This window comes from Coregonus lavaretus (assembly GCF_964263955.1).
Source record: "Coregonus lavaretus genome assembly, chromosome: 39".
In the NCBI taxonomy this organism is placed as follows: Eukaryota; Metazoa; Chordata; class Actinopteri; order Salmoniformes; family Salmonidae; genus Coregonus; species Coregonus lavaretus.
The window spans coordinates 18,519,115-18,544,930 of record NC_140026.1 but is presented as its reverse complement, the minus strand read 5'-3'; the positions used below and the strand labels follow the sequence as shown (position 1 = coordinate 18,544,930).

The 25,816-nt window shown below is 42.1% G+C and overlaps 1 protein-coding gene across 3 annotated transcripts in view; it reads left to right on the top strand.

Annotated features, from left to right (window-relative positions):
- Positions 1 to 25,816, top strand: part of LOC311113217 (Kv channel-interacting protein 4-like) — a gene marked incomplete at its 5' end in the record, with an annotated part of 275,296 nt that overhangs the window by 52,286 nt on the left and 197,194 nt on the right. The window contains one exon of one of the 3 annotated variants that reach the window (XM_084156421.1): positions 21,001 to 21,088. The exons of the other annotated variants lie outside the window; for them this stretch is intronic. Within the exon in view, the coding sequence (XP_084012547.1) occupies positions 21,001 to 21,088 (88 nt within the window). Of the gene's footprint in view, positions 1 to 21,000; positions 21,089 to 25,816 lie in introns of those variants that run through there. 3 annotated transcript variants of the gene reach the window in all.

Genomic DNA, 25,816 nt, shown 5'->3' with positions numbered 1-25,816 from the left:
GATGTGTATTATATGTAAATAGTTTAATTTGTAAATGCCATAATGTACAATGACATTTTCTGGGATCTTTTATTTCAGCTCATGAAACATGGGACCAAAACTTTACATGTTGCGTTTATATTTTTCTTTAGTATATTTCAATTGACTGATTTCCTTATGAGCTGTAATTCAGTAAAATATTAGAAATTGTTGCATTGATTTTTGTTCAGTATATTTATTTTGTTAGATACATCTCCCTATTAGTGGAAATCTTATTTTTTCAAAGCCATTTTAGCTGTCGCGCTAGCTGTTCAGTCTGAACAGATTCACAAATCATGGGAATTTGTTGCGTAATGCAGACGTTGACTCCCTCTGAGGCACATGTTGCTCGGCAACCCCCCTGTGTGGCTAAAGCCAGTGTGAGAAACATTGCTAACAAATGTTTGTGCTATGAAACTAAATAAATAAATACTGCGCTCTGACCCACAAAACTTATTTGCTAAATTCATGATAGTGTAAGACAAACCAAGAGAAGTGAACATCAAAACTGGATCGTTTTATTGGAATTTGCAACTGTTGGTAAGTAATGAATCTGCTATCTTCTGACATTACTGAATGCATCTTTAACATTGGTAGAATGTATTTTCTGAATACTAAAACAGGTCTCTTAGATTGCTATCACCTCTTGTGACCTCTCTCCATCTCTTCAGTTGTACTAATTGAATATCCCACAGTATTAGCCATTTCCACTCATGAAGGACCTCCAATTAAGCACATCTTACGAGATGACATTGCACTTCGAGGGTATGGAAATGAATACTCCACATTTGTCTCAAAATTGATTGCTCAATTAACCACTGTGGATTGGAACCCTTAGTGACATCTCACTTGAATGCCCCATTTGGTTGTTTCACCCATCCCATAGCTGAATGCACTTGGATAAGAGCATCTGCAAAATGACTCTCATGCAAATTTGTAACAAGACATGGGGAAAAACTGTGAATATCTAATATAGATAAGCATTGCTGTCTAAGATTCCTATTTTTGGTATATTTATACTACATATTCAATGGGCATTTCTATTGTGCTACTGATGGGAAGGTTTAACATTGGCTAAACTAGCCACCTGTATTCAATCATATTTGTTCATTTTTGACATTTTAATTATCATCTTAGTCTCCACCTGGACACCATGGGTGTGGTATCTGTTCAGTAATTTGCGATGTAGCGCACCATCCTGTAACACACCATAATGGAATAAAGTTGTACTACAGTAAATAACTGCAGTATAATCTCCTACCTCTGATTTATCCCCCATATATATCCTCTGTGTGCAGAGAAAGTTCACTGGAAGATAATTACCCTCTATCTCAGGGTTAGCCTCTGTGGCACTATTTGTGAGGAAACCAGAAGTGACCTTGGTTAAATAGCCTCCACTGGACGGTCAGTTTAGTTTAGACCCAGATTTAGGACAGTGCTCTTTAGACTGACTCTACGGACACATGGACTGTAGTCTGTTCAGACAGTTCAGGCTTACTCTCTAAAAGTCTCAGTTTAACAGATAAAGCTGAAAATGACATGATTTAGGCCCATTACAGATGAATGCAATGTTTAACTGGTTCCTTATGTAATCGATTTTGAATAGAGTATGCTATGCCCATGGGATATAATTTGTTTAGCACGTCCATTACCAAGGTCCTACTCTACTGCTAATGTTTACTTCCTTCCCCATAGAGAGTGAGATGGATGGGATACTTTGTGTGAAGAGGAGCATCATGTTTAAAGATTTTGCTGGCCTGAGGGATTGTAAGGGAAGGAGACGGGGGGGGCCTTTGGACAAAATGAGCGTTGAGCTCTCACTCCATCAGAGTGATAGATAGATGGAGGGATGGTCGTCATTATTTTCCCCGTCTCTGAGGTCTTCATTGCTCTCCATTTCTCTTTCTCTCCTTCACTTCTTTCTCCCTCCGTGTCTCTTACAGCTGGTCGCTCCGTCTGCTCCTTAACTCGTTTGTCAGTCGGCCCCAGCAGACTAGGAGACAGTCGTCACCAGTGATGTCATTATTCCGACTGTCTCTGAGACCTTTCAGGTTTTTTGTTTTTCCCTTTGCAGTTTTGAGGACTGTCTCCTTCACTAGAAAAAGGTCTAGAAGAGATGGGTTCATATGAGGAAATATCAGTCTCTTCAAAATATTTCTGATTTTGTCCCATATACACTTTTTGACTGGCTCTAGACTTGGCTTCTCCTCTGTCTGTACCTCTGTGTAATTTGGCAGGCTCACTGCTCGGTGGACAGTAACTAAAGCGGGTTTTGGCCTTTGGGATGTTCTTAAGCAGCTGTAGCTCAGCATGTAGTGCACATTTGAGACATCTGCTTTGCTGGCACTCTCCTCCCTGCTTAAGAATGCAGTGGTTCAGACAAGTGTCTCTTGTGTTACAGATAATGTCTACAATGGTAATAAAATAATTGTTGCATTGTAACATACACCCTTACAATCCCAGTGAAATATGTTGCCTTTCAGGTTCAGCCATAGTAGGACGCTGCCCCTGGTGCAAATTAGGGTTAAGTGCCTTGCTCTAGGACATATCGACAGATAATTTTTCTTTGTCAGCTCGGGTATTCAAACAAGCGACCTTTCGGTTACTGGCCCAGCGCCTCTAACCATTGTTCACCACTGAGGTTGATATGATAATGCATTAGTTGCAAGTTTTGCTTCTTAACCATGTGGCATGAGTTGTTGTAGATTATATCAACGCTTACTCACCTGAGTCACCTCTAAGCAAATATACTGCACAGTTAGTGTGCTTATTTTGTCCACAATCATAATCATACTCTATTGTGGCATGGCTGAAGGTATAGTTCATTACCTTGACATTACAAGAACCCCACCTGTAAATCTACACATTGATTCACATTGGAAACATAAGCACCCTTACGTTTCCATTATCAGGCTTCAGTCGCCACACACTTTACATTAAAGCCCACAGATTTACCACACCCACATATGGCCGTGCATTATATGGTTTCCTGCCTTCTGTGCGATCTCTACATTTGAACATAAGGCTCCTATTTGATTGGTCTGAGCAGGCGACCTTGCCCGTAATCAGTGGACAAAATGGGAGTAGGGGGAAAGTGGAGTCTCTGATACCCTGCCAGAGGTGAAGGGCCCCATTTTTTTTAAAGACAGTGCAGGGAAAACAACGATGATTCACACACAGAGAGAAGAGTCAATGGACATTAACAGACGAAAAGACCTACAACCCCACAAAGAAAAGCAGAGACTGCTTTTACAGACACAAAACAACCAATTAAAAAGGAGAGGCAGGACAAAAAAGCATTTATCTCCATAGTGGACGCTGGAGCCATGCCGAGAAATGTCCTTTCTGCTCTTGTTTTGAGTCAGACAACTTTTCCGGAGCTAAAGGTTTCCAAAGATAAGAGTTGTTCATTACAGCCTCTTTGCAGCATTGGGCTTCACAAATGGACAAAGAAAGCAGAGTCTGCACTTATCTGTGTTTTGTTATAACTCTTCTTCTTGCAGAATAGCTCCTGCAGGTGCTGCATTAGAGATAAAAATCGTCAGTACGTCAGACGCATGTAAAAAAACGTCAGGATTTCCGAAGCAAAATTACACAGATATACCCTGTTCCCACAAGGATAAAGAGATTTATTGACTGCAAGTTTCTTTATAAATCTTAAGTACCCCATCAGCGAGTTTGTACTACTGAGGATTGTATCAATATTCTGTGATGGTATAACCATTTGCAAAGGCGCTAGGAGATTCTGAGACATGAAAGCAAATGCAAAAAGATAGGATAACGATTCACTGGTCAACCGGTTCAAATGTTTTGATATGAGTGCATTGGTTTGGGGTCTGTCTGGGGGACCCCAAACCGATCCAAATGTGGCATGCATCGGTCAGAAAATCAATTCAAATGTTATTTTTTTTTGTTGTTGCTCAAATTACTTCCTACCTTCTGAAAATACCGCTGCATCCTCTCCTTCAGTGTTGAACTAAGCATGTAATTGTGTTGACAGTCATTGATCTACAAGTCATTTTGCATGCCGAACAACCCCAGGCAATATCAGTAGCCTAGTCAAACTGTGCGCAGCTTCACGCGCTGACCAAGGAGAGGTAGGCCTATTCCTGATCTGGCACATTTGCGCGTCACCTTCAGCATTCAAGTGTTTGTAAAATGGCTTGTGCAATATTAGGCTTTATTAGTTTAGTGACAACCAATGTAATTTGCTAGGTTATTTTTATCAAATGCGCTGTTGAAATGTGTGTTTTACCAGAATAAAAGTAGCCTAAGCTACCTCCGGAGACGAGTCATCAGCCTGTACCTGCTGATCGTGGCTTACATTCGATTTGGATTGTTCAGGTTCACCATCAGCGGTAGTTTTGCTTAAAACAGTGTTTATACAGTGGGGGAAAAAAGTATTTAGTCAGCCACCAATTGTGCAAGTTCTCCCACTTAAAAGATGAGAGAGGCCTGTAATTTACATCGTAGGTACACGTCAACTATGACAGACAAAATGAGAAAAAAAATCAAGAAAATCACATTAAGATTTTTAATGAATTTATTTGCAAATTATGGTGGAAAATAAGTATTTGGTCAATAACAAAAGTTTCTCAATACTTTGTTATATACCCTTTGTTGGCAATGACACAGGTCAAATGTTTTCTGTAAGTCTTCACAAGGTTTTCACACACTGTTGCTGGTATTTTGGCCCATTCCTCCATGCAGATCTCCTCTAGAGCAGTGATGTTTTGGGGCTGTCGCTGGGCAACACGGACTTTCAACTCCCTCCAAATATTTTCTATGGGGATCTGGAGACTGGCTAGGCCACTTCAGACCTTGAAATGCTTCTTACGAAGCCACTCCTTCGTTGCCCGGGCGGTGTGTTTGGGATCATTGTCATGCTGAAAGACCCAGCCATGTTTCATCTTCAATGCCCTTGCTGATGGAAGGAGGTTTTCACTCAAAATCTCACGATACATGGCCCCATTAATTATTTCCTTTACACAGATCAGTCGTCCTGGTCCCTTTGCAGAAAAACAGCCCCAAAGCATGATGTTTCCACCCCCATGCTTCACAGTAGGTATGGTGTTCTTTGGATGCAACTCAGCATTCTTTGTCCTCCAAACACGACGAGTTTAGTTTTTACCAAAAAGTTCTATTTTGGTTTCATCTGACCATATGACATTCTCCCAATCCTCTTCTGGATCATCCAAATGCACTCTAGCAAACTTCAGACGGGCCTGGACATGTACTGGCTTAAGCAGGGGGAGACGTCTGGCACTGCAGGATTTGAGTCCCTGGCGGCGTAGTGTGTTACTGATGGTAGGCTTTGTTACTTTGGTCCCAGCTCTCTGCAGGTCATTCACTAGGTCCCCCTGTGTGGTTCTGGGATTTTTGCTCACCGTTCTTGTGATCATTTTGACCCCACGGGGTGAGATCTTGTGTGGAGCCCCAGATCGAGGGAGATTATCAGTGGCCTTGTATGTCTTCCATTTCCTAATAATTGCTCCCACAGTTGATTTCTTCAAACCAAGCTGCTTACAGTGGGGAAAAAAAGTATTTAGTCAGCCACCAATTGTGCACGTTCTCCCACTTAAAAAGATGAGGCCTGTAATTTTCATCATAGGTACACGTCATCTATGACAGACAAATTGAGGAAAATAAATCCAGAAAATCTCATTGTAGGATTTTTAATGAATTTATTTGCAAATTATGGTGGAAAATAAGTATTTGGTCACCTACAAACAAGCAAGGTTTCTGGCTCTCACAGACCTGTAACTTCTTCTTTAAGAGGCTCCTCTGTACTCCACTCGTTACCTGTATTAATGGCACCTGTTTGAACTTGTTATCAGTATAAAAGACACCTGTCCACAACCTCAAACAGTCACACTCCAAACTCCACTATGGCCAAGACCAAAGAGCTGTCAAAGGACACCAGAAACAAAATTGTAGACCTGCACCAGGCTGTTGGCTCAGAAAGATCCAGCTCAGAGGCCCAGCTCATGAGATCCATCAGCAGCAGATTTTAATTTAGATTCAATTCGTTCCTTTAATCAAACTGAATTGCACCGAATTGTTTCAAACTTAAACATATCGTTCCTGTATCGAATCAGAGCCCAGGTATCTAGATACATATCGAATCGTCTGGAAAGGGAAAGATGCACATCCCTACAAAAAGACCACTGACGGCAGACAAGCATTAGAAATATTCCATATACATCATGTCAGCTGCCATATGTTCAAATCAAATACCCTTCCCTTCATGCCAAACGCATATAAAATAATACCTGGAGTATCATATTGCTCTGGCACTTAATTCAGATGATCATCCATATGGTTCAGTATTGCCTAGTTATAGGTCGACACACTGTCAAATCCTTGAGTGGATACAGAACCATCCCAAATTCAAATGAACACAAGGATGCACACCATATGCCTTCTCCTCAATGCCCCAAGGGAGCAGGAGAGCTAACATTAGCACACTGATGTCATAGCAGTTTAGCGCACTGGGAGGATACTAACCCTGGCTCATTTCTGAAATGGCTCAGTGCATTAAACTCCAACTCACTGATAACACCGTTCTGCCTTGAGCTCAGCGTTTCTTTTGTTACCTTCTGAGCCACCGCGGCCCAACAGCTCTCCTTCCCAAGACAGTTTGATGGGCTCTTTCTTTTTATCGCTTCGGTCTCTGGAAATGTTTAATTTTGAGTTTTTGCCCCTTACCCATAGCAGCACGCCCCAGGGGTTGTGGAGTGTAGGGGGTTAAAGCCACACTATAATGAATGATATGTCACATGAAGGTGAACGATCTGCTCAGAGTGTATGGATGTATTGATGTAATTTTCTCTTATGGGCTCCGTTATTGTTGGAATGGCATGTTTGTCACATAGGGTTTTATGGCCTTGTGAACACCTACAGTATAGAGATGGGACACCTTTAAAAAAGTGTAACGTTTATGTTCTCTTCAATGTTATTTTGGTTTTAGAATTGGACAAATAAGGCGTGAATTACAACAAGTTGGGAACTTGATGGTCCAATACAGTTGTTTTTATCTCACTATCAAATATTTTCTGGGTAACAATTAAGTACCTTACTGTGATTTGTTTTAAATTAAAATGGTCAAAAATAAACAAGCTTCTTAGCAAAGGGCAATTTCTCAAGCAAGAATTTAGCTAAGACTGTCTGGGGAGGGGAAAACTGATAATGTGCAGTTATTGGCAGAGAGGTTTGCAACTCTCTTATTGGTCTAGTAACACTAGAACTGCTAAAGCAGTCATTTTGACTGCTCATGGTTTTTGTTTTTATTACTCAGCCATGTTTTAAAGTCATGCCCCGCTCTGTCCTTGACCTTTCCTAAATAAGGCAACATTATTGTTGGTGTTAGAATCTTAATATCACAAACAGAACTCGAATTATAACCAGTTTTAGGAGGGCATGCTATTTAAAAATAAAAGGGTTTTCCCCCGTTGCCCCTCCCGACAGTAGGGCCTGCTCCACTCCTCCTTCTGACAGTTGACAGAGCAGTGTCTAGCTGATAATCACCCAGATAATTGACTCGAAACTGAACCTAAACTATACTGAAACAAATTTCACACACACAATAGATTAAATAAAATAAGTAAAGTATGATAGGAAGAATGGGTGAGTTGATGAGCTAGGGGAAGCGAACGATGCCTAATGTTATCGACAATTGTGAATGAAGAACAGGGTGGGCTATTCTATTGATCCACTCTAATTATCCCTATATCAGTCCACCGAATCAAAGCAGTCTTATCAGTCTACTCTGGCATACTTGGAATAGGCTACACAGTGAGAGCGTGCGTAATTGTACATGCTGAACGGCTTTCAATATGTGTTTCGGAGAATGTGGTGATGAGGCTTGTGGAACCTTAGGTTGGCAAGGGAATAAATGTCACCTTGGACAATTTCACTGTCATTGGCAAACAAGTTCCTAGCAAAGAAAACAAGTCTGGCCGGCACCATGAACAAAGTGAGATGGGAGCTCCCTCCCTCTGTTCAAAATATGGCACCTGCACAGCCGTTGCAACCGTGCTGAAGAATGACAATATGACTGGGACACTAATGACAAAACTGGAGACTTACGCACTACAACCAAACAAAGGTATATCAGTGTGTCAAGCAAGTGAAAGTTACACGTTGTCAACTGCTATGACAAGGGATAACAGCTACACTGAACAAAAATATAAACGCAACAATTTCAAAGATTTTACTGAGTTACAGTTCATATAAGAAAATCGGTCAATTGATATAAATTCATTAAGCCCAAATCTATGAATTTCACATAACTGAAAATACAGATATTCCTCTGCTGGTCACAGTTAACTTAACAAAAAAGTTATGGGCGTGGATCAGAAAACCAGTCAGTATCTGGTGTGACCACCATTTGCCTCATGCGGTTTGCTGATGTCAACATTGTGAACAGAGTGCCCCATGGTGGCGGTGGGGTTATTGTATGGGCAGGCATAAGCTGCAGACAACAAACACAATTGCATTTTATCGATGCCAATTTGAATGCACAGAGATACCATGATGAGATCCTGAGGCCCATTGTGGTAACATTCATCCACCGCCATCACCTCATGTTTCAGCATGATAATGCACGGATGTTGCAAGGATCTGTACACAATTCCTGGAAGCTGAAAATGTCCCAGTTCTTCCATGGCCTGCATACTCACCAGACCATGTCACCCATTGAGAATTTTTGGAATGCTTTGGATCGACGCGTATGAAAGCGTGTTCCAGTTCCCGCCAATGTCCAGCAACATTACACAGCCATTGAAGAGGAATGGGTCAACATTCCATAGGCCACAATCAACAGCCTGATCAACTATGCGAAGGAGATGTCACACTGCATGAGGCAAATTGTGGTCACACCAGATACTGACTGGTTTCCTGATCCGCGCCCCTACCATTTTTTAAGGTACTGTATCTGTGACCAACAGATGCATATCTGTATTCCCAGTCATGTGAAATCCATAGATTAGGGCCTAATTTATTTATTTAAATGGACTGATTTCCTTATGAACTGTAACTCCGTAAACGCTTTGAAATTGTTGCATGTTGCATTTATATTTTTGTTCAGTGTGTGTGTGTGTGTGTGTGTGTGTGTGTGTGTGTGTGTGTGTGTGTGTATATACATAAGAATGTGGACACCCCTTCAAATTAGTGGATTCGGCTATTTCAACCACACCCGTTGCTGACAGCATTAATAATTCAACTTAAAGGCTTGGCTCTCTGATCCATCAATGTTTAATTGTGAAACTTGGCACTTCATTTGATAATAATAGTGGAATATAAACCAGTGCAATGATGGAAAATTATGTTCTTTTTAGTTTTGGGCTACACTTTTTTTTCTTTTGTTCTTCAAACAGCCCTCTACTTTTCAGAAAAAATAAACCATGTTTCCTTTAAAGCACTCTCATCCCCATGCATGGCTTGGTGGTGGGTGATATCACTGTACATTGATAAGTCGTCTATCCTTAATGGGTTTGAATCGTTTGAGCATTGAGCTGAGCCAAACCTGATCGTTGAACCCACTTTACTTTGACCAGAGCTCAATCACCTCGCTAATTTAGAGAATGTGATCTCGTTCCACTAAGTTAAGAGCAGAAACGTCATTACTTACCATGGTTTTTGGGGGTATTTATCATCGATAGCCAATGCTAGTAAGGGTCCCTCTAAGGCAAGGGCGTTGTTGGGTCTTTTTCCATGAACTCAAATATTGATCTGTCCTCTGCCTTGATGACGACATCAGTATGGTCTATTTATCCTCAAAGGTTACCGTAGCAGGCTTTATAGCCTTGGGCTGTCTTTTGAAGTAATGATGTTCAGGCTCGAGCCACTGATGTTTATAGTTGATTTCTAGACTATGTATTACTTTTTCTGTATTTCTGTATAAAATGTAAGTTTCCATTACTGTTTCAAGCGCCTTATTCTACCAACTGAGTCACACAACTGAGCAGTGCGCTTTGGTTCAAATGAAAGATACTGTATGAGGTGACCAGAGTTGGCTAGTTTGTATGAAAGTCGTTGCTGATCAGTTTTCAGCACTTCTCAGAAACTTGTCAGCTTTCCAGGGCTTTGAATGGTAGCGAATGAGAAAAAGCTGCAGGTGATTTATCCATGCCCTGGCTTTTGAGTTCACTCAGAGAGAGAGAGAGAGAGGACTTGGACCAACTTGAAATTAGAAATACTCTCTGCAGTTCTATCTGCTCTGCAGCAGAATATATATCTATAAAATATATCAAATAATTTATATATCAGTAGGCCTAGACCAGGGATGGGCAACTTTGATGGGGTGGGAGCCACAATCTGAACTCATCATGAGGTGCTGCATTGGCTCGCAGGTCTGCGTACCCACATCATACCCGCACATGCAGTCAGAGCCAGTCCTAGATTGTTGGGGGCCCTAAGCAAAATGTTGTTGTGTTTCCCCCCCACCTTGCCAGCGAAACTATTTAGTAGCAGAGTAAAAAAAAAAAGTTAAAGCTAAATTCATTCAATTCTACACATTTTGCCATAGGGTGGAGAGAAGTTTTCACTTTTTAATATGATACAGTATCTGAGTGAGAGTGACTAACAAAATCAATGGGGGCCCCCGGTCGGTCATTCAACCATGATTACTACAATTTCAGATAGCAGGCTAGACTAACTTACCAATACAATTTTTTTTTGCTGATGGTGGTGTAACGGTACACGTATTCGTACTGAACCGTTCGGTACAGGGACCTCGGTTCGGTCCACACTGAACCCGAATGAATACATAAAAAAACACTTGGCCTATGCCTCTTGACTAAATCTAAGCAGAAACAAAGATTTCAGGCTATTCCGTTAAAGCAACTACAGCCTACAGTATGAGCACATTGTTATCAAAATTCTCATCTTAATTTGCTGCATTTCAAGCTGTCCTTTTTGTGAGGCGTACTTCTGTAGGATGCAGAGTGGTGGGATAGATACTCTCGGGACCAACACTTTACGCGTTTATATTTTTGTTCAGTTTAGTCAATTGTGAAATTTCACCGTATGTTTACATTAGTGTTCTGTGATTTTTCAGTTGTGAATGAACTTTTAAAAGGACTCATAGTATTTTGGGAAGTTTAAATAAATCTTGCATGGCCCGACTCATTTCTGCAGAGGCACTTTTCAGGAACTTGTCTGCGATTGTTTCTCTTTCCACAGCAAGGATTTCCCATTTTAATGTCACTGTGCACATTTGGCGATGATACATCATATTACCTTTCACTGTTTGAGGCTGATGAAATTGTGCTCTCAGTAAGCGTGTCTGGGCAGAGAGCCCAGGCGTACTGTATTATCTGAAAATGACTACATCATCCCAGAGTCTATCACTATTATTTCCAGTCATTTCTCCTCATACTTTTCAAATCCACTGCAAAGCGGTATTTGTTCAGCCTCATGTCTCTGTGGATTTGCTCCTGTAAAAAGCAAGTGTGAAATTGGAGTTGTAGTCAAGGTCGACTTATGTTAGCCTTTTCAATTCAGTTATGCTGGATCTTTCAGATGCATTCACATTTGTTGTTGTATCGAGTTGAACTTGTAATTTACCCTCAGTTTGACATAATGATCTAGTTCTACACTACCGGTCAAAAGTTTTAAAACACCTACTCATTCAAGAGTTTTGCTTTATTTTTTAATATTTTCGACATTGTAGAATAATAGTGAAGACATCAGAACTATGAAATAACACATATGGAATCATGTAGTAATGTTTTTAATTTAATTGAAAAGGCATTCTATTTGGGTCTAGAGCAGTTTTCAAAGGGTGAAATCAACGCTATGCCTCAGTGGCGATAGTCACCATCTCTCCCCAGGCGCTGCCTTCCATTGTTTTCAGCATCAATACACCTGTCAACATATCAGAATGGAGGTCACCTCCACATTGTCCTCATTGCCAGAAGGCTAAATGTCAAAGTTCCCGTTCCACCGGTCTAAAACTATCAAACAAAAGTTTCTGTGAGCCACTGGGATTTATTTCTATACATGGGATTGGGCAATTTAACATGTCACAGTCAATTCAGTGGATGCTTTTATTGAGAAAAACTAGAAAGTGCAATTCAATCCAGTTGAATTGCGAAAGGAAACACATTCAAACTGTTTCCAAAAGTTTTTGAAGGTTTGTTTTGGTTGAACAGAGGCAATGCATTGGAAAAGTATTTTTCTCTTTTGCTTTGTTAGTAGTTCTCTATCCTTCACACCTTTCTCTTCAACCCACCCTCACACATTTTACCTCTCTCCTCTTCCTCATTTTCTTCAGCATGCAGTGATGTTTAGTGTTCCCTTGGCAGAACCTGTGGGTCAGTCTGTCAGGTTACAGGTGCCTACTAGGTTAGGGCGTTCATATTTCAGCAACAGACCGCACCAGGTCTACAGCCCGCTAGGTTCTATCTCTACTGAGGATGGTTGAAACCAGGCCGTGCTTCAGACACCAATCCCCTCCAATAGGTTCAAGGGCGTTAGGGAGGAGAGAGTGTCTGAAAAAAGGCAGTCTGCTCAACGTTTGCTGCTGGTGGACTGAAACTGTTGAGTGGGCCTGCTTTCTAGCATAGAGTAGGAGGTTCGGCATATGGCAAAACTTGGCAAGAGACAATACAATATTAGCCTAATTTATAGAAAGTCATTCAGCAATTGCAGCATTATGGAGCTTAACAGAAACTTAAAATTCCTGAAATATGTTTTTCAAAGGTTGTGTTCTGACATAATCCTATTTGGAATACTAGTACCAAAACAGAAGCTGCCTAATCCATAATCTAGCCTCACTGTAAACATCCCATGACATCGGCAGGGCTTCCAAGAAGGCATGTTCCACACTTGCTAATGTGAGTTATCGTCATTACAGGAGCAACTTCCATTAAGGCAAACATGCCTGGTCTTGAGGGAGCCGACGGTACATATATGGGCTTGGAATGTGATGGTCATGTGTCGTATACATTTGTATTGAGGAACAGGAGATGCTAATTTAGTGATCTATGAAAAACGTTACTTGTGCGTCTGGTCAAAGATGAGAGATTGCAGTTTCTAGAACGCTACAGTTGAAATATATTGTTGTGTACACTAGTTGGTGTTATTTTGCCAGTGTTTCAAATTGGCTGAGGCTTGTGTGAAAGGAGCCACTATTTCACTCTGTATTGTCAGATATAGGCCAGAGAACGCCATTGTCCTCATGCCACTTGAAGCATCGACACAATGGACTGTCCTTAAAATACCCCAGCATAACTGCAGTGAATCACAACTGCGAGGGAATTGGTTGTAGACTTTTAAAGGGCCCCTGTTGTTTATCAGAAACACGACTGGAATTGGAATCCAGGGGCTGGGTGAGAGGTGACGGAGCTGCACAGATTATCAACCCAAATTCTCCCTTGGTTAAATGGTGCAGTCTTAGAGTAAAATACAGCACACCTGCCTTCGTAATGTCTCTACACTGATTGAAATGACCCTCTATTGAACATGCCTGAATAGGCCTGCATACCTTCAGGTATTGGCTGGTAGCCTGGTACGTTGGACGTGGACTCTTGAGCGGGTGGAACAGAAGTTACCGAGAAAGGGTGGTGTTATTTTTTGCTGAGACTTTTGCTGAGTTTCAAGCTGACGTTAGTGTCCCCCCCCATGTCTGGACTCCAATGTGTTTTGTCTATTTTATTTTACAAGAAAACTGAAAGTAAACAATGAGCTGACACGGCACATTGATTAGCCTTATTTTATTCTAACTATTTGAAGCCTTGTATGGCACTAGTGGTGCTAAATGTACTATATTAGACATGCTAAAGTTGTCCTTCCTTATGGCATACTATAATCCGGGTAGTTTGGCTCCTGGATTCTGATTTGGCTGAAAGCCGGTATGATGCAAAAATACTTGTTTACTGTTCTAATTACGTTGGTAACCTGTTTATAATAGCAATAAGGCACCTCGGGGTTTGTGGTATATGGCCAATATACCTCGGATAAGGGCTGTGTCCAGGAAGAACAGCCATTAGCTGTGGTATATTGGCCATATACCACACCCCCCGAGCCTGTTTTCTTACATTTTGCTTTAATTTTGTGCTTATTGGAGACTCTAATTCTTAACTTTAACCAACCGTGTGAATATAATCCACAACTTTAGGTTTTGACACAAAGGATGTCTACAATTTGTTCAAACAATTTTCTAAGTAGGAAACAGTCCCTGTGCTTCTCATCTCTACCCTAAAACAATACTTCAGTCACGCGCCTGCGAAAGCAGAGGTCAGAATCCTCAGACGACAGCGGCACTTGCAGACATTCCCAAAATAGGCCTGCCTGCTACGTATGCACAGAATGACCTATGGAACAATAGCCTCAGTTCACAGTAGGTTTCAGCCATCTCATTTCATACCTGAAAGCGCCAGCCGCCCCATGTTAGTCAGACGAATAATGAATGATCAATCACATGCTAGGCCTCACAGTACCTAGACTATCCATGGGACAGCAGGTAGCCTAGCGTTTAGGAACGTTGGGCCAGTAACCGTAAGGTTGCTGGTTCAAAACTCTGAGCCGACTAGGTGAAAAACCTGTCTGTGCCCTTGAGCAAGGCACTTAACCCTAATGACTGATCCCTGGCTCTGACCCCACTCTCAGAAGGTGTCTCGGGTGGGGGGAATATGCAAAATATCAAATTTCCAATTCACAAATTCATTTGTACATGTGGTGACAGGACAAATGTTAGCACCCACCTTATTATCTTATAAATAATACCACTGGAAAGGGATGGTTTTTAAAATTGATGGCGTGGCATGGGAGATGATAGACTGAGTTGATGGGGGTTTGAGTTAACGACTATCTTTTGACTAGGGGAACCGTGGCATGGTATGAAGCGATTTCAGTGCAAGCAGATTGCATTTTAATTTTATGATTTTGTATTAGGATATAGAATTTGAATGTAATATATTTGAATGTTTAATGTGCAAATTCAATCATTGAATTCATAAATTGAACATGTATTTCATGATTTGAAACTGAATTGAATTAATATTGCATTCCCTTTTTAAAATAAAATGTATATTTATTTGAATATTCAAATTCAACATTTTATATGTTGTTTCAATATGGTAGATAATGCATTCATTGTATCAAGTTTACAAACCATTTGAAGTAATCAATGTTTCATATATTCAACTTATCAGATGCATTCAGATGCAGTTTTCAAATTCAGTTATCAAATTCAGTTTTCTTCATTCAGATTCAAAACCAGAGAAAACATCCTGGTACTTTGCCAGCCAGGAAAGGTAGTGGAAAAATAAAAAATGCTCTCTGTGGTGAAAGGAAGCTTCTGGCAGTTTCTGATGCCAATGTGGCATGTTGAATGTATTTTCTTATGAATTTGGCTCTAGCGTTTGAACCGCTTTGGCTATAGCTATTATATAATTCCTGAAAGCTGAGACTCTGGAGCATGGACGTGCCTTCTGTTCCCCTCTATGATGATCACAGGCTGCGTCAGAAGGGAATGTCTGAAAAAATTAATAATTTGCCCCCATATGAGTATAGTTGAAATGCCACGTCATAGCCCTTCCACTCCCTATTTAATCTTGCTCTTGTGACTGACTGGGTTCGAACCAGGTCTCCTGCATGTCACAAGACTGTTAGCCCACTTTAGCTAAAGCCTATAGGGATAAGTTCAGGAATTGTAGGTAAAGGATGACACGCTGCTTGCTTAACGTGTACCGTTTCCCCCTGATTCAGCTCATACCGAGACTCAAACTCAGGAAATCTGCCTCGCATACACAGGTGACCACCCTCCTGAAGCATTTCAACCCATTGTGCTATTAAAAAAGGCCTTCAATTGCGCAAGGAGCGATACTTCAGGCTCTTGACTGAGATTCATAGATCCCAATCTGCTACATTAACCCCCTTAACTCACTTCACAGCGACCCCAGCGGTTGAACCAGCACAACTGTCGATCCGAGTCCAGTAGCAAAATTGCAAAGGATGTCACGCTGCCTGCTTATTGAGTACCGTTTCCCCTTGATTCAGCTCATATGGAGACTCGAACTCAGGACTTCTGCCGTTTTTAGCCCAGTGGGCCTGTCTACCTTGGTTTTTTTGCACACAATTATCATCTGGCTACAAATGGGGGCCTCAAGGAAAAGAATGGGCTAGTGTGAGGTCCTGGAGGAAAATAATGGACCAGTGTGGGGGCTTCAAGGAAAATAATGTGTGTTAGAATTGCCATCGCTGATTTTTGGTCTTATTCCGCCCCTGGTCTCCGGTAAGAGTAGTCATTATAAGGATAACGTGACCGACTGGGTTAAGACTGTTAGCCTGTTGAGGTAAAGCCTAGTCATTGGTCCTGTGACATGGATGGGTCTCTTTAAAGGGGGGCTGAAGTGTAACAGGTGTTTCGGTGACCACGCTCGTGTGATGAGTACCTTGAGAAAGTTGCATTGTCCGATGCACAGGACACCTGGGTTAGAACCCCATCAGTCAAACTAACATGTCTCTGCCAAGGTTGAGCATCACATAGCGTCGCGAGCGGCCTGACCCCACGAGCTTACATGCATGGTTCGCTACATGCTGTAATCAGTCTGGTAATTACGAGGCTACTCATCACATGGAAGGATCACCAAATAAATGAAAAATTGAATCATTTTTTTTTGTCACATGCGCCGAATACAACAGTGAAATGCTTACTTACGAGCTGTTTACCAACAATGCTGAGTTAAGTACATTTGCTGAAAATGAAATGGTAACACAATATCATAACAATAACGAGACTATATAAATTACAAGGAGTACTGGTACCGAGTCAATGTGCAGGGCTGCAAGGTAGTTGAGGTAATATTTACATGTAGGTAGGGGTAAAAGTGACTAGGCAATCAGGATAGATAATAAACAGAGTAGCAGCAGCATGTGTATGGAGTCTGTGTTTTGTGTGTGAGCGTATGTAGTCTGTGTTGGAGTGTCAGTGGGTCCAGTGAGCGTACTTTCCAGAAATAAGTCTATCACTGTTGCCGCTTGCTACAGACCCCCCTCAGCCCCCAGTTGTGCCCCGGACACCATATGTGAATTGCTTGCCCCCCATCTATCCTCAGAGTTCGTACTGCTTGGTGACCTAAACTGGGATATGCTTAACACCCCGGCTGTCCTACAATCTAAACTAGATGCCCTCAATCTCACACAAATTATCAAGAAACCTACCAGGTACAACCCTAAATCCGTAAACATGGGCACCCTCATAGATATCATCCTGACTAATTTACCCTCTAAATACACATCCGCTGTCTTCAACCAGGATCTCAGCGATCACTGCCTCATTGCCTGCGTCCGTAATGGGTCCGCGGTAAAACGACCACCCCTCATCACTGTCAAATGCTCCCTAAAACACTTCAGCGAGCAGGCCTTTCTAATTGACCTGGCCCGGGTATCCTGGATGGATATTGACCTCATTCCGTCAGTAGAGGATGCCTGGATGTTCTTCAAAAGTGCTTTCCTCTCTCTCCATCTTAAATAAGCATGCCCCATTCAAAAAATTCAGAACTAAGAACAGATATAGCCCCTGGTTCACCCCAGACTTGACTGCCCTTGACCAGCACAAAACATCCTGTGGCGTACTGCATTAGTATCGAACAGCCCCCGCGATATGCAACTTTTCAGGGAAGTCAGGAATCAATATACACAATCAGTTAGGAAAGCAAAAGCTAGCTTTTTCAAACAGAAATGTGCATCCTGTAACACTAACTCCAAAAGGTTTTGGGACACTGTGAAGTCCATGGAGAATAAGAGCACCTCCTCCCAGCTATCCACTGCATTGAGGCTAGGAAACACTGTCACCACCGATAAATCTACGATAATCGAGAATTTCAGTAAGCATTTTGCTACGGCTGGCCATGCTTTCCACCTGGCTACCCCTACCCCGGCCACCAGCTCGACACCCTCCGCTGCAACTTGCCCATGCCCCCCCCCCCCCCACACACACACACACACTTCTCCATCACCCAAATTCAGATAGCCGATGTCCTGAAAGAGCTGCAAAATCTGGACCCCTACAAATCAGCTGGGCTAGACAATCTGGACCCTTTCTTTCTGAAATTAGCCGTCGAAGTTGTCGCAACCCCTATTACTAGCCTCTTCAACCTCTCTTTCGTATCGTCTGAGATCCCCAGAGATTGGAAAGCTGCCGCGGTCATCCCCCTCTTCAAAGGGGGTGACACTCTAGATCCAAACTGTTACAGACCTATATCCATCCTGCCCTGCCTTTCGAAAGTATTTGAAAGCCAAGTTAACAAACAGATCACTGACCATTTCGAATCCACTATGCAATCTGGTTTCCGAGCTGGTCATAGGTGCACCTCAGCCACGCTCAAGGTCGATCGATAAAAGACCGCGATCGATAAAAGACAGTACTGTGCAGCCGTCTTTATCGACCTGGCCAAGGCTTTCGACTCTGTCAATCACTGCATTCTTATTGGCAGACTAAATAGCCTTGGTTTCTCAAATGACTGCCTCGCCTGGTTCACCAACTACTTCTCAGATAGAGTTCAATGTGTCAAATCGGAGGGCCTGTTGTCTGGACCTCTGGCAGTCTCTATTGGGGTGCCACAGGGTTAAATTCTCAGGCCGACTCTATTTTCTGTGTATATCAATGTCGCTCTTGTTGCTGGTGACTCTCAGATCCACGTCTACGCAGACAACACCATTTTGTATACATCTGGCCCTTCATTGGACACTGTGTTAACAAACCTCCAAACGAGATTCAATGCCATACAACACTCCTTCCGTGGCCTCCAACTGCTCTTAAGCGCTAGTAAAATCTAAATGCATGCTCTTCAATCGAACGCTGCTAGCACCCGCCCGCCCGACTAGAATCACTACTCTCGGCGGGTCTGACTTAGAATATGTGGACAACTACAAATACCTAAGTGTCTGGTTAGACTGTAAACTCTCCTTCCAGACTCACATTAAGCATCTCCAATCCAAAGTTAAATCTAGAATCGGCTTACTATTTTGCAACAAAGCCTCCTTCACTCATGCTGCTAAGCATACCCTCGTAAAACTGACTATCCTACCGATCCTGGACTTCCAACACTACTCAGCAAATTGGATGTAGTCTATCACAGTGCCATCCGTTTTGTCACCAAAGCCCCATATACTACCCACCATTGTGACCTGTACGCTCTCGTTGGCTGGCCCTCAATACATATTAGTCGCCAAACCCACTGGCTCCAGGTCATCTATAAATCACTTCTAGGCAAATCACCGCCTTATCTTAGCTCATTGATCACCATAGCAACACCCACCCGTAGTATGCGTTCCAGCAAGTAGATCTCACTGGTCATCCCCAAAGCCAACACCTCCTTTGGCCGCCATTCCTTCCAGTTCTCTGCTGCAAATGACTGGAACAAACTGCAAAAATCTCTGAAGCTGGAGACACTTATCTCCCTCACTAACTTTAAGCATCAGTTGTCAGAGCAGCTTACCGATCAGTGCACCTGTACACAGCCCATCTGTAATTAGCTCACCCAACTACCTCATCCCCATATTGTTATTTACATTATTTATTTTGCTCATTTGCACCCCAGTATCTCAATTTCACATCATCTTCTGCACATCTATCACTTCAGTGTTAGTGCAAAATAATTACAATTTAGTATTATGTGCTATTTATTGCTTTACCTCCATAACTTACTACATTTGCACACACTGTATATAGATTTTCTATTGTGTTATTGACTGTACGTTTTGTTTATTCCATATGTAACTCTGTTGTTTTTATCGCACTGCTTTGCTTTATCTTGGCCAGGTCGCAGTTGTAAATGAGAACTTGTTCTCAACTGGCTTACCTGGTTAAATAAAGGTAAAAAAAAAAAATGACCTAATGATATTCTGAACTGTAACTCAGTAAAATCTTTGAAATTGTTGCATGTTGCGATTTATATTTTTGTTCAGTATAAGTGGGCTAACAGTCTTGTGACATGCAGGAGACCTAGTTCGAACCCAGTCAGTCACAAGAGCAACATTACATAGGGAGTGGAAAGTCTATCCTTAAAAGGGCTATGACGGGGCAAAAATGTTATGGGGGCTAAATAGCGGTTTTTGTGACACTCCCTTCTAACGCGGCCTGTGATCATCATAGGCTGGAAACAGAAGGCACATCCATGCTCGAGTCTTCACTTTCAGGAATGTGGTCATAATAGCGTATAGCCAAAATGGTTCAAATGCTAGAGCCTAATTCATTGGAAGAAAATTGCATTATCACTGTCAGTCACGGTTATAGTGCAGATTGATGTCGTGACAGGCCCGTAATCTGCGGCCATTGCTGATTCATTGAGTTAAACACTTTCCCCCTACTACTTTCCCCTTCTTTCCTTCTCTCCTCCTTTTGCTCTATCGCTCCTCCTCCCTAGGGCCAAACAGGCCCCTCCCTCTTGGTAACAGCCGTCGAGGGCAAAACATCCACAGATGGTGCTGAGTAGAGTAAGCAGCCGGCGTAGTACGGGAGCAAGAGGGAGAGAGGTGGAGAGCCACTGTACAGACAAAGTAAGAGGTGGAAAGCTACTATACAGGGAAGAAAAGAGAAGGGTGGAGAGAGAATAGCCTCTTGTAAAATAAGCTTCAGTGAGAGGGAGAGAAATCGAGGAAGGAGGGTCACTGTACAGAGAAAAAGAGGGCGTGCAAGTGATGCAGAGCAGCCCAGTGGGGACCCAGAGGTAAACTGCCAGTGAGGAAATATTAATGGCCCTGACAGAGCGCTCACTGCGCAGCGTCCCACTGGTGATCGGAGCCTAGGCGCCGGAGAAGCCCTGAGAGAGGCGTCACATTAAGCGCAGCCCCGGGGTGCTCTCCACAAAGCGCTCCCGCCACCACCACCACTCTCACACTTACACACTTACACCAGGGGAACGTAGCCACACAGTGGACTGGAGGACAGAAGAGGAGAGCCTGGAGAGAGGACCAAGAAGGATTACACCCTGAAGAAGATTCCCCATTCCCCTCGCGACCCCCGACGCCAACATGAGCAGCTGCAGGAAGAGGTGCAAGAGGGAGATGTTCAAGTTCGCTCAGTACCTGTATAGACTCGTCACGGGCACGCTTCATGCAGGTAAAGTTTCTGAGGGGCTTTGTGCCATCGCTTGTCTTCTACTGTGTTTTGTGTGTACAGTAACTATTTTGCTTTCAGTCCTGCTGAGATGGGTTGTAGTCTAACAGTTGTAATCTCTGAAGTTAAGTTGTCGTACTCTTGGAAGCTGCTCCTAAACATGTTAAATTATGGTCACTTTGCTTCACGGTGCAAAGTAGAGCAACAGCTTCCACAGAAGCATAAAACTGCCACTCAGAGCTATCACACTTTAGTGCTTGCCATGCCTTTTGGTGTCGAGCTCATTTATACAGTCATGACTCTAGGCCAAGTTAGAGGACAGTGAAAAATACCAGAGTTGGAGTGTGCTTTATTACATGCGCCAGGTCATTGGGTGTGTGTGTGTCAGAGCGAGTGAAAAGAAAAGAGAGATGGGTAAGGAGGCGAGTGGGAGGGACTGAAAAATAGATGATCTCTTCCTTGGACAGGTGCCTGAATATATGCCACTGATCGCTAGTTGTGTACAACCCTTCCAGCATGCCTGAGCTACACTGCACAAAATGTGATGTGAACCATGTGAACCAAAATGTGATGTGAACCAAAATGAGAACCATTTAAACAGCTTCATCAAAGAAGACCATTATGTGTTGGATTTTATGGTTTTGTTGTAGATCAATCTGAGAATCATTATGGCTGACAACCCAATATTCTTTCATACCTGGCCACAATTGATTTATAGAATACTGCATTTTACATTATATGCAGTATATTTTATGTTTAAGGTTATAAACGAATCAGCTTCCTGTACATTTACTCTCATGAATTCGTAATGCTGTTGGTTTCAGTGTATTCATGGATAAAGCGTATTCTTGGTCATCAAAAATGACTGAAGTTTAATTCCGTGAATATATCAATCAAGTGGCAAAGTTACCTTGATCAATGTGTTGCTTGCTCCTCAGCTAACCTCTTGACAGGTAAACTATACAGCCATACTGCATCAGAAAAATTAGCATAAATCTAAAATAATTCCTATATTAACTGCCTTGTTTGCATGATTTATGTGCATGATTTAGGTATCATTGTAAAACTGTCATCCCAAGTACACTTATATTAACAGATTTATTGTAACTTCAGAACCACCTTAACTCCCACGTCTGATCTTTGGTGATGGGACTGATAATGAACAAATGAGATTGAACAAGATTACATATTGGATTACACCAGATTACGTTCATTACAGAACAAAGGTTACTTATAGTAGCATGTGGGGAGAACATGTTCTATAGATACTGTATGCATACTATATTTATATAACATACATATATACACTACCGTTCAAAAGTTTTAAAACACCTACTCATTCAAGGGCTTTTCTTAATTTTTACTATTTTCTACATTGTAGAATAATAGTGAAGACATCAAAACTATGAAATAACACATATGGAATCATGTAGTAACCAAAAAAGTGTTAAACAAATCAAAATATATTTTATATTTGAGATTCTTCAAATAGCCACCCTTTGCCTTGATGACAGCTTTGCACACTCTTGGCATTCTCTCAACCAGCTTCATGAGGTAGTCACCTGGAATGCATTTCAATTAACAAGTGTGCGTTCTTAAAAGTTAATTTGTGGAATTTCTTTCGTTCTTAATGCGTTTGAGCCAATCAGTTGTGTTGTGACAACGTAGGGGTGGTATACAGAAGATGGCCCTATTTGGTAAAAGACCAAGTCCATATTATGGCAAGAACAGCTCAAATAAGCAAAGAGAAACGACAGTCCATCATTACTTTAAGACATGGTCAGTCAATCTGGAAAATGTCAAGAACTTTTCAAGTTTCTTCAAGTGCAGTCGCAAAAACCATAAAGCGCTATGATGAAACTGGCTCTCATGAGGACCGCCACAGGAATGGAAGACCCAGAGTTACTTCTGCTGCAGAGGATAAGTTCATTAGAGTTAACTGCGCCTCAGATTGCAGCCCAAATAAATGCTTCACAGAGTTCAAGTAACAGACACATCTCAACATCAACTGTTCAGAGGAGACTGCGTGAATCAGGCCTTCATGGTCAAATTGCTGCAAAGGAACCACTACTAAAGGACACCAATAAGAAGAACACTTGCTTGGGCCAAGAAACACGAGCAATAGACATTAGACTGGTGGAAATATGACCTTTGGTCTAGAGTCCAAATTTGAGATTTTTGGTTCCAAGCGCCGTGTCTTTGTGTGACGCGGTGTGGGTAAACGGATGGTCTCCGCATGTGTGGTTCCCACCGTAAAGCATGGCTGTGCTTTGCTGGTGACACTGTCTGTGAATTATTTAGAATTCAAGGCACACTTAACCCGCATGGCTACCACAGCATTCTTCAGCGATACGCCATCCCATCTGGTTTGGGCTTAGTGGGACTATCATTTGTCTTTCAACAGGACAATGACCCAACACACCTCCAGGCTGTGTAAGGGCTATTTGACCAAGACCGAGAGTGATGGAGTGCTGCATCAGATGACCTGGCCTCCACAATCCCCCGACCTCAACCAAATTGAGATGGTTTGGGATGAGTGAAGGAAAAGCAGCCAACAAGTGCTCAGCATATGTGGGAACTCCTTCAAGACTGTTGGAAAAGCATTCCAGGTGAAGCTGGTTGAGAGAATGCCACGAGTGTGCAAAGCTGTCATCAAGGCAAAGGTTGGCTATTTGAAGAATCTCAAATATAAAATATATTTTGATTTGTTTAACACTTTTGTGGTTGATATATGATTCCATATGTGTTATTTCATAGTTTTAATGTCTTCACTATTATTCTACAATGTAGAAAATAGTCACAAAAAATAAAAAAAACTTGAATGAGTAGGTGTTATAAAACTTTTGACCGGTAGTGGACATTATTAATCAATCGGTTGTTTTTATTTTTCTCGCTCATTCAGTTGATTTTCATGTATTATGAGGACACTGGCTTTTGTCATCACCAGAGTACATTGTCATCTCTGTGAGGTCTCCTTAGGCTAGTAGACGTAATGTCACTGTCTTGTTAGTACATTAATGTGGCTGTCTCGTAGAAGGGCCTGGTTGATTATCTCCCTACGTGTACGAGGTGGCCCTAAGCCTCAGAGATGCTAAATGAATATGCTAATGACTGGCAGAGGCAAATTAAGTGGTATGTGGGACTGAATGTACTGCAATGAACAGCTGCTCCATACTGATTGCATATGGACATGAATTTATTATATATATATATATATATATATATATAATAAATTCATATATGCCTATAATACGGTCGTTACTAGTTAACACAACCACAAAGTCATAAACCCTGCCTATTTCTACCATTTATCTTCTTAAAATCTTGAACCTAACCTCACTGCTAACCTTATGCCTGACCTTAAATTAGACCAAAAAACACTTGTTTTCTTGAATTTAACGATATAGCTCATTTTGACGTTGTGGTAACTAGTGGAAACCCTGTAATACATGTACAGTGCATTCGGAAAGTATTCAGACCCCTTGACTTTTTCCACATTTTGTTACGTTGCAGCCTTATTCTAAAAGTGATTAAATTATTTTTGCCCCTCATCAATCTACACACAATACCCCACAATGGCAAAGCAAAAACAGTTATTTTTTAATTTATTTTGCAAATGTATAAAAAAAAAAAATACTGAAATATCACATTTACGTAAGTATTCAGACCCTTTACTCAATACTTTGCTGAAACACCTTTGGCAGCGATTACAGCTTTGAGTCTTCTCAGGTATGACGCTACAAGCTTGGCACGCCTGTATTTGGGGAGTTTCTCCCATCTCTGCAGATCCTCTCAAGCTCTGTCAGGTTGGATGGGGAGCGTTGCTGCAGAGTTATTTTCAGGTCTCTCCAGAGATGTTCGATCGGGTTCAAGTCTGGGCTATGGCTGGGCCTCTCAAGGACATTCAGAGACTTGTCCCGAAGGCACTCCTGCGTTGTCTTGGCTGTGGGCTTAGGGTTGTTGTCCTGTTGGAAGGTGAACCTTCGTCCCAGTCTGTGGTCCTGAGCACTCTGGAGCAGGTTTTCATCAAGGATCTCTCTGTACTTTGCTCCGTTCAGCTTTCCCTCAATCCTGACTAGTCTCCCAGTCCCTGCTGCTGAAAAACATTCCCACAGCATGATACTGCCACCACCATGCTTCACCGTAGGGATGGTATTGGCCAAGTGATGAGCGGTGCCAGGTTTCCTCCAGATGTGGCGCTTAGCATTCAGGCCAAAGAGTTCAATCTTGGTTTCATCAAACCAGAGAATCTTGTTTCTCATGGTCTTGAGAGTCCTTTAGGTGCCTTTTTGGCAAACTCCAAGCGGGCTGTCATGTGCCTTTTACTGAGGAGTGGCTTCCGTCTGGCTACTCTACCATAAAGGCCTGGTTGGTGGAGTGCTGCAGAGATTGTTGTCCTTCTGGAAGGTTCTCCCATCTCCACAGAGGAACTCTGGAGCTCTGTCAGCGTGACCATCGGGTTCTTGGTCACCTCCCTGGCCAAGGCCCTTCTCCCCCGATTGCTCAGTTTGGCCGGGCGGCCAGCTCAGTCTGTAATTTTAATGGTAGGTTTATTTGAACAGTGAGAGACAGAATAACAACAAAATAATCCAGAAAAACGCATGTAAAAAATGTTATAAATTGATTTGCATTTTAATGAGGGAAATAAGTATTTGACCCCCTCTCAATTAGAAAGATTTCTGGCTCCCAGGTGTCTTTTATACAGGTAACGAGCTGAGATTAGGAGCATAC